This window comes from Argentina anserina, chromosome 2 (assembly GCF_933775445.1).
Source record: "Argentina anserina chromosome 2, drPotAnse1.1, whole genome shotgun sequence".
Lineage (NCBI taxonomy): Eukaryota > Viridiplantae > Streptophyta > Magnoliopsida > Rosales > Rosaceae > Argentina > Argentina anserina.
Window position 1 is genome coordinate 3985907 of NC_065873.1, and position 9720 is coordinate 3995626.

A 9720-nucleotide genomic window follows, 5' to 3' on the forward strand; every position below is an offset into this window, starting at 1 on the left:
CATTTTTTTGACTCATAATGTTTGCTATCATCAATTGAGAGGTTATCTGTTATTGTCGACTATAAAAACTAATTACTACTATCGAGTTAAAAACCAACTGCTACTGTCGACTTAGAATGTACATGTTATTATCGACTATGAATCTAACTGCTACTGTCGACTATAAATCTAGCTGCTACTGTCGATTATAAATCTAGCTGCTACTGTCGACTGAGAAACTAACTGCAAAATTCAAAATTTCAAAATTTCTCAAAATATATGCAATATGATACTTAATTGAAAGCTCATGATATAAGGAACAACTTTATACATTGGCTCACCTCCAAATTGTCGGTAGTTTGGCCGAAAAAAAAAACTAAAAAATTAGGAAAGATAAATTTGTTAGATATATTTGGTAATTTTCACGAAAATAAGAGTATTTTAGATATTTTTGTATTAATTAATTAATCAGTTTTGTTTTACTTATTATTTGAGCTTGAGTTTATATCCTAATTTATATAATAAATATAAAAAATAAGTTTTTAATTAATTCAAATATAGTCTAGTACCGCTAAGTAATGTTCTATATAATATATTGGTTAAACAGTTGAACTGTAGAACAAATACCCAAAAGAAAAAAAAGCCACATAATACATTGGTTAAAAACCGTTAAACTGAAACAAAATAATTGTGAAATTATAGGGCCCAACCGGGTTCGAACCGGTGACCTCTTGATCTGCAGTCAAATGCTCTACCACTGAGCTATGGACCCAATTTGATAAATGTCACTAGTAAATAAGTAAATCAAATGAAAACGTTTTAAAGGGGGAAGGAATGAATGAAATTATGTATAAGAGGCAGTGGATCTCCATTGCGCGCAGAGACAGACCAGAATCCAAATTGGACAGCGACCCGAGGCGCATCTTGAGCTGCTTCATCTGTTCCATTTTCGTTTTTGGGTGGAAAGTTCGCCTGCTGTCTCGTAAGTAGATTTCGCTCTGACTTCTAGCTTTACCATGTTTAGATTTTGAGTCTCATCCAAATGCAATAAACCCCAAACCCACTGCACTGCCATAACTGAGGTTTAGAACTGCCGAAACCCCTCAGTCTTACATTATTTAGTGAAAGTTGTGTGCTTTTTGGCATGTGGGTTCTTACCATGTTACTGCAATTCGAATTTAGTTGCTGCAAACACCCACTTGACGAAATGGATTTTCATTATGCTTGTGGAATGTTTTTATTCGTTGTATGTAAAACTATGAACTGAAAAATCCATTATGGTTGTATGTGGTTGGTTGGAGTTTATGTGTTATCCGAAAAGGTTGATACTTTATATTGAATTTCTTACCTGCATCTGTAATCTGAATAGGTTGTTTATGTCATTTTTCTTGGTTCTGAGATCAAAATATTTTCGACATTGTAGAACTGTGTGAGTGAGAGTAGCTAGGTTGGAGACTGACATCTATTCAATCTGATTCACTGATGTCCTTTAATGCATCACAGGTCATTTATCTCCTTCTTCGTCTGTTGTGGTTGTAAGTGGTCCTGTAGAGGTACTTAAATTGGATCAGTTTATTGAGTTTTAGGTTTGGTGGTAGTAACAGTTGCTTTAATCAATAGTTCAAACCATACTCAAAGGGTAGGGGATTCCCATTTGCATAGGAACTTCTGTACCAGAAAGCTATTTCCAATTTTAGCATCCTCTGGGATGTAGAATATGTCGTGCATCACCATCCCCCATAGTTTATGAGACACATGAATGCATTTCGGTTAGGGTCGCATTCTGTAGTTCCATTTCCACCATATACAATTCAAGTTTGGAAGCTCATTTCCTTTGACATATGGGATGCTCTAAACTATCCAGGGCTTCCACTGGCTAAAAGATTCTAGTATTTTCAAGAATTATGCTCCAAGGTGAACTTACAGATATTTGGCATTATGGCTATGGCTTCTGAATTTATAAGTTCAACTGGAGGTGCCTGGATAGAGCATGAGATCACAGTGATGATAGGATTACTGTAATTAAAGATGCACTATGAAGAGTCCAATTGTTAAATTGGGAGTCCTTGTAGTTCTGCTATTGGCTAAAACATACTCTTTTTGCTCCCTGAGATGGTCTAATCTGTTATTACCCACTTTTTCTTGCTTTTGTTTCTGCCTGCCTACTTACCTCGTTAAGAAGTTTTACTTTTGTTTCTTTTACCCAGCATTGGCAGGCACTTTTGGTAATTGCAGTAGTGGAGTCTCATATTGAAAACACAAATGGCCTGTTTGTTTAGTTTTCCATCAACAGGACTCCAGAAATTTGGATTGAGTCCTCAAAGCAGAGTTTCACATGCGAAATACGGAGTTTTTACTTTGAGATCCTCACCTAAAGCTTTTCGTGTCCGAGCTGTGCAAGAGAATGGAGGATCCCGCAGACTAGTTGATATAATAAGAACTGTGCCAGAGATCTCCAGGAACTACTTTCGAAGTCCATCTCGTAGAGCTCTCTTTGGGGGAATATCTTTGTTGGGTGGTTTTTATGTTGCACAAACTATATCTCTGTCATTTGGAGCTTTAGGGGTCAATGATGTTATTGCTGCAGTTGTGTGTGTTCTCCTGACAGAATATGTAACCAAATTTTATTACAGCAGACCAAAAGTAACATTTCCTATCGCTCTTCTCAACAATTTCAAGATGGGATTCACTTATGGGCTGTTCATAGATGCTTTTAAGCTTGCCAGTTAATGCCAAACTAAAATGGTATTGATCAAGGCCTTTTTTTGGCAATGTAAGGTACATTATCCCTTTATGTTGATATTTAGATCAGAAGATGCATTTTTGAATTGTACAGTCTCATTAACTTGCTTATATATTGTTTTACTTTATATATTCATTTCATTTTTATGTTAAATTCTGCTATAGTACTAGGATTGAAGAACACAAAGCAAGGGAGAGAAAACTTGACAGAATTTTATGACTAAATCTTCATTACATAGAACTATATTTTCAGCAATTGAAGTATCCTTGTTTTATAGTCCTCCGTCTAAGGATAACAAGCATTATTACTGATGCATTTGTAGTATGATTTGCCATGCAAGTCATTTGGCCACTAAGCAATTTGTCATATGGTGTGCTCTTTTTTCCCAAACAAGCTGCAGGCCTGCAGCTGGTTTGTTCTTCGTAGTCTCCTGGTCAAGTTCAGTAGTGTGAGTTTGCGCACACCTTCAAGATATTACTTATCTTGAATTATTGATATCAAAGGCACTTCATGAGGCTACAATCTGCTCTTTTTTAACACCACTTTCACTAGTGGAATTGTCAATCCTGTAAGAGTGTAAGGCTATCACGTCGGCTGCTGACGTTTACAGAGGAGATAATTGTAATAATGTGTATGACATGATATAGGTCAGAAACAGATGCTTTTTCGGAAAATATAACAATAATTCAAGTTTCAAACAGAATATACATAACCACATATCTTGGATAATCAAAGATAAGATCGATACTTACTCCGGCAGGTCATATCAAAAAAACGTTTCCTCTTTGAGCATTGTAATTACTTAGGACTCTAGCCGTCTAAACTGAATGTCAAATGAAACAACATATAAAGGTACAACTCAATAAGTAGAGAGCATCATAATTTCATTTCGAGCTCTGCGTCAAGAAAGAGATCAAGCACAGCTTTAGCTAAGAAGTTAAAGATGGCAGGCGGCACGTTTAACATTGAGGGTGGTGGTAAAAATTATGAAGGAAGGATCACTCTCTTTGTGATCTTCACCTGCGTAGTGGCCGCCTCCGGGGGTCTCCTCTTCGGATATGATATTGGTATCTCAGGAGGAGTGACTTCCATGGAGCCATTCTTAAGCAAGTTCTTCCCATCCGTCCAGAAGAAAATGAAGAATTCCGGTAATGGAAACATGTACTGCAAATTCGAAAGCCAGATCCTTACACTGTTCACCTCTTCCCTCTATATTGCAGCGTTGGTAGCTTCCTTCTTTGCTTCAGTTGTAACCAGGAAATATGGTCGGAAAATTTCCATGTTTTTTGCAGGCTGTGCTTTCCTTTTCGGTGCTATCTTAAATGGCGTTGCTAATAGCATTGTACTCTTAATCCTCGGTCGTTTGTCTCTTGGTGTTGGTGTTGGATTTGCTAATCAGGTACAATATTTTACATGCATTATCTGCCTGCATCTTCTAAAATTGCAATTCATGGTTCATGCATTTTCACAAAGTAGACAAAATCAATTCGTTACTGCATTCTATCCAAATCTCTAAAGATTCCTAAATCATATAATTGAACTTATGGTTCATGCATTTATCAGTTTATCACAAAGTAAACAAAAACGCAATTACATATAGGGTCCATACTGCACTCTCTAGATGAAAGACTGATCATATATATCTTCTATCTCTTGTATGTATCTGCGATAAATTACATAATCTGCCGTATCACCATACTTTCAGTTCGTTCCCTTTAAACTCCCTATAGATAGGCCTTCCATTTCAATCGTAATAGTATATTGATACAGTATGTCATTTTTTTAATATAGCAGGAAATTTAATCACTATCCTTTTGTACCAAATTTGGCATGCATAGCGCATAAAAAAAAATCAATTCTCTCGAAGAACCACATGACAATGTCCAGTGGTTCTCATCACATATTATATTTTAACACATGGATTTATTACACTAAAATTATAATTTTACATATTTTTATTATTTGTGAAATGACCTTTATGGGTATTGATAATTTTGAACTATAATTTCGGGTTTAAAGTTTAAAGTTTAGAGTTTAGAGTTTATGATTTAGGGTATAAGGTTTTGGAGTGTAGGGTTTAAGGTATAGAGTTTTAGAGTTTAAGGTATTAGAGTGTAGTGTGTGTAGAGTTTTAGAAAGAAACTCAAAATAGTCTTTAATAAAATAGCTTAAATATAATTTTTTGATTAAATCATGAGTATCAAATTGTGATTAGAATGGATGACCACTAGACATTGTCACGTGATTCTCCGAGATGACTGAAAAATTTATCCGATAGCACATACTGTATATCCAACTTTGTAATAAGTTTCCGTATTTATGCATGCATAACAAGACAGGACCTTTCAATGCCCCAGCTTCATATCTCTGAAAGTTATTCCCAAACTTGTTTTTCTTCGTTCTGATAAGCAACATTTACAGAAAACCTGATTGGGTGGTAACAATAATTAGTTGCAAAGAATAACAGAAAAAACTATTAAAACCTATTAAAAAAAGCAAAGGAAAAAAAAAACTAAAGGAGCTTATTCATATCGGAGAAAAACAAAGATTATACCGTTTTCCGGCATGTCATATATATCCAAAACAGTTTCCCGTTTTAGATTTCTAGTTAGGACTTGAGCCTGTCTAAACTGACTCTCGAACGAAACCACATATAGGGGATCATCTTAAAAAGTAGAAGGCGTCAAAATTTCGAACAAGACTTCTGAGATAATTAAGAAAGTTGGAGCGGGGGTTTAGCTTAAGATATCAAGATGGCAGGGGGTGCGTTTAACATTGAGAGTGGGGGTAAAAGTTATGAAGGGAGGATCACTCTCTTTGTGATCTTCACCTGTATAGTGGCCGCCTCCGGTGGTCTCCTCTTCGGATATGATATTGGAATCTCAGGAGGAGTGACTTCCATGGAGCCATTCTTAAGCAAGTTCTTCCCATCTGTAGCGAAGAAGATGAAGAATTCTGGTGATGGAAACATGTACTGCAAATTTGAAAGCCAGATCCTTACATTATTCACCTCTTCCCTCTACATTGCAGCATTAGTAGCTTCCTTCTTTGCTTCAGTTGTAACCAGGAAATTTGGTCGGAAAATCTCCATGTTTTTTGCCGGCTGTGTTTTCCTTCTAGGTGCTATCTTAAATGGCGTTGCTAATAGCATTGTACTGCTAATTCTCGGTCGTTTATCTCTTGGTGTTGGTGTAGGATTTGCTAATCAGGTATATATAAGATGCATAGGTGCATGCTTGCATCATCTGAAACTCTTAGTCACGGTTCATGCATATCTAATTACATATTAATTAGGATATAATATTTAACGTCAAAAGCTCGTAAGTAATAGGTCGACTGGTCTAGTGAGATTAAATCACATAATCAAATGTTATCTACAAATTTTGACATGACATTGCTTAATTAAGGTACAGCTAAACCCTAGATCTATTTATGCTCTAGCTAGCGGTTGTCGGTTGATATCTTAAAACAATGTTTATTAGATCGATTCTTCGAATAGTTGGCTAAACCCTAACTATTTATGCTCGACTTTGTATATAATAAGCTTCTTGGTTTCTATTGAAGTATAAGTAAAATTACTTAAATTGTGCTACTATTGTCGCCCAAACAGAAATAATCGCTCTCCATTAATTGTTACATTTTATATGCAGGCTGTCCCAGTTTATTTAGCGGAGATGGCTCCAGCAAAGTTCAGAGGAGCACTTAACATTGGCTTCTCAATAGCTTGCACCATTGGTATTCTAGTGGCCAATCTAGTTAACTACGGCACATCAAAGATAAAGAGTGGACAAGGGTGGAGAGTTTCTCTGGCTCTTGCAGGCGTACCAGCTTTGATGATGATTATTGGCTCACTGTTTTTGCCCGATACTCCAAATTCCATCATAGCAAGAGGTCACCCACATCAGGCCAAGAAAGTGTTGCAGAAAGTTCGTGGCACTGAAAATGTCGAGGAAGAGTTCCAAGACCTTATTCAGGCAAGTGAGGCTGCAAAGAAAGTGGAGCACTCATGGAAAACCATCATTGAACCGAGATATAGGCCTCAACTTGTTATTTGCTGCCTCATTCCGTTATTTCAGCAGCTCACCGGCATTAATGCGATCATGTTCTACGCTCCAGTTCTTTTCAAGACTTTGGGAATGGGAGATGACGCTTCCCTCATTTCTGCAATCATAACTGGTTCTGTTAATGTCGTTGCTACTATCGTGTCAATTCTCACAGTCGATAGGCTTGGAAGAAGGGTCTTGTTCCTTGAAGGCGGAATGCAAATGATTGTGTGCCAGATTGGGGTTGCAATCTTGGTGGGATTGAAATTTGGTGTTAGCGGAGTAGGATCACTGACGAAAGGCGAAGCTGATTTCCTCTTGTTCTTGATCTGTACGTATGTTGCAGGGTTTGCATGGTCTTGGGGTCCGTTGGGATGGTTGGTGCCTAGTGAGATATGTCCCTTAGAGATCCGATCAGCTGGACAAGCCATTAACGTCTCGGTTAATATGTTATTCACTTTTGTCATTGGACAAGTTTTCCTAACCATGCTGTGCTCCATGAAGTTCGGGTTGTTCTTTTTCTTTGCTGGCTTTGTTATTATCATGACCATCTTCGTGGCCTTCTTCATACCTGAAACCAAGAATATTCCAATCGAAGAGATTAATACAGTTTGGAAAGCACATTGGTTTTGGGGCAAGTACATCCCCGATGATGTTGTCATTGATGGTATACACAACAAGAGCAAAGTTGATATATAGGGTCTGGAAAATTCTACCCTGCAAATCGTTCTGTTGGGGTCTTGATGCCTGCTGAGGTTGTTCCTCTGGAGATCAGATCAGATCAGATCCGATCAGTTGGACAAGCCGTCAACGTGTTAGCTAAAATACTATTCGCATTTATATCATTGGGCTAGCTTTCCTAGCCATGCATGCTTAGCAGCTCTATGAAGTTTGGTTTATTCTTCTTATTTGTTGGGCTTTCTCATAATCTTGAATATCTTCATCGTGTAATTACTCATACCCGAGATCAAAAATGTATCCATTGGAGTGATTAATTAAGTACATGTTGGATGATGTTAATTACATGATGACCCCGGCGGACAATGATGATGTTATCATTATTTGATCGAACACACGAGAAGGTCATGCATGATTGCATGTACCTCGAATTGATTTATATATATACGTGAGATGCAACTGTAGTGCATGTTTATTTTAGCAACAAGCCCCCATACTTCACCCTCAATCTATATATATTGCCATCAGAATGTAGTGCACTGACTGCATTGATCATTTGCTTTATCAATATCTGAAAATGCAAGATAGAGAGATTCAAGTATAATTGAATTCAAACAATTGGACAATAGGAAATAACACAATGATTTAACTATAGTGGAAACCTTCCTCAAGGCAAAACTACTACGAGACTACGTAGTCCACAGTCCACACGACCGAATCAAATCCACTATTGAATGAATCGATTACAAACTATATCAAGTAGTGCGATTTACAATAATAGTCTACTCAACTTTAGCTTGAAATCAACAACCGATCTATACTCAATGAAGTTCAACTATCTATACTAGACCTCACTAATTCATACAATGAGCTTTAGCTAATCTAGATCACTCCATCTTCCTCACTGTGAAGTTCTTTCTTGCAACCTGCAATCACAATGTTTGAACAAAGAAAAGCCCTTACAGAAACAATATTAATACTTCTAACAAATAGCACTAAGGCAAGAAGCACACAGAGCTAATAGAACCACACAGTTTATATAGAACAAGCTCCCCCATAATCAGACCATATGATGAATGAACTGTGTGGAAGCACAGAAACGCGGGGGAAGGTGCCCGGAAACACTACGGAACTGTGACGAAAACGTCTGGAAACGCGTTTCCGATAAAATAAGGGTTTTCTATGTGTGTTTTTTCTAAAGAAATGAAGAGCTAAACCTACGTTCGTCGAGTCAAATGACTCATTTTAACATATTTTTTACCTCTCGGCGAGTCGCCGATTCTCCCTCCCTCTTGTTGATATATATATATATAAATTTTTTTTTCGAATGTAGAACACTAAGTTATTTAAATTATTCGAGATTTTGAGTTACTTTGAGTTATTTAAACTAATTTTTTTTTATTATGTTTATTTTTTGTATAATTTATATATATGTATATATATCATTTTTATTTCGACGTTTCCAAAACGTACTCACTTCCTAAAAATTTTGAAAAAAAACACTTCTGCGTACCCGTACCTGATTCCGTGTAGCCTAGAAATTACATTAGGAAGAAAATATGAGATCGTAACCAATATGGAAACATATTGTTCTTATCCCAACTAAATTAGGAGATTGATTTGAAGATACCAAAACAATCTTTCCTTATCTTTTGGTTTTAATGTGATCCACAATCAGAGTGAAACTAGAAGAAAAACAATAAACCACCAACAAAGTCCCGCGAGAACCAATCCGAGTAATCCACCGCTCACCCCTTTCCCCCCTGACCGAAGCCACCCGAACCAGGCCATTTTAATTTCGTATCTATCTTCTTTCATTTTTATTGGAGACCGTAATTAGTCCAACCACAAATTCAATATTCAATATTGATATATACCGCATAAGATATATCTAACATATATCTATTATATATATTCAATTTTAGTGTCTTTCCTAGTTACATCAGGAAAACTTAGATACCTTCAATATCAAATACGTAGAGGTAGTGACCCATAAATATATCGCTTGAAAAAGTTATTAGCACATATATATATATATATATATATATATATATATATATATATAACCAAAGGAGTATAAATAGCAGAAGATAAGAATCACTTGATTTTGTCATTTTGGCATATTGATCCGAAAAACTATCCTACATACGAGTGTGATTGTTATGGTCACTAGAGTGCCGTATTAGTGAGGGAGTAAATCGCTTGTTACGCTTCCTACTTCCTATAAATTTTTGTTATGAATCTGCCTTCCATCTTCTTATGAACTTATATCAATTG

At 36.5% G+C, this 9720-nt stretch overlaps 2 protein-coding genes and 1 non-coding gene across 5 annotated transcripts; 2 read left to right on the top strand and 1 right to left on the bottom strand.

The window, feature by feature from the left end:
- Positions 1-679: 679 nt before the first annotated feature.
- On the bottom strand, positions 680-751 carry TRNAC-GCA (transfer RNA cysteine (anticodon GCA)). The gene has a single exon. It is a non-coding gene; the product is annotated as a tRNA-Cys (tRNA).
- A 94-nt stretch (positions 752-845) lies between these two features.
- LOC126783685 (uncharacterized protein ycf20) lies at positions 846-2801 on the top strand. Its single transcript, XM_050509198.1, has 2 exons — positions 846-961; positions 2187-2801. The coding sequence occupies exon 2, from the start codon at positions 2242-2244 to the stop codon at positions 2707-2709; it is 468 nt and encodes a 155-aa protein (XP_050365155.1). The 5' UTR covers positions 846-961; positions 2187-2241; the 3' UTR covers positions 2710-2801.
- An 845-nt stretch (positions 2802-3646) lies between these two features.
- LOC126783676 (sugar transport protein 10-like) lies at positions 3647-7769 on the top strand. Of its 3 annotated transcripts, XM_050509188.1 has the most exons (3): positions 3647-3870; positions 4015-4121; positions 6373-7769. In XM_050509188.1, the coding sequence occupies exons 1-3, from the start codon at positions 3666-3668 to the stop codon at positions 7462-7464; spliced, it is 1404 nt and encodes a 467-aa protein (XP_050365145.1). In that variant the 5' UTR covers positions 3647-3665; the 3' UTR covers positions 7465-7769. The 3 variants fall into 3 exon arrangements, with proteins under 3 accessions (XP_050365145.1, XP_050365143.1, XP_050365144.1); XM_050509186.1 differs by having other exon boundaries at positions 3647-4121; XM_050509187.1 differs by lacking the exons at positions 3647-3870; positions 4015-4121 and adding an exon at positions 5476-5931.
- Positions 7770-9720: the final 1951 nt, after the last annotated feature.

Excerpts from the sequence above, each read along its gene's own strand:
- LOC126783685 (XM_050509198.1), top strand. The coding sequence starts at position 2,242 with ATGGCCTGTTTGTTTAGTTTTCCATCAACAGGACTCCAGAAATTTGGA.
- LOC126783676 (XM_050509186.1), top strand. The coding sequence starts at position 3,666 with ATGGCAGGCGGCACGTTTAACATTGAGGGTGGTGGTAAAAATTATGAA. Across the intron at positions 4,122-6,372 it reads GTGTTGGATTTGCTAATCAG|GCTGTCCCAGTTTATTTAGC; the intron begins GTACAATATTTT and ends TTTTATATGCAG.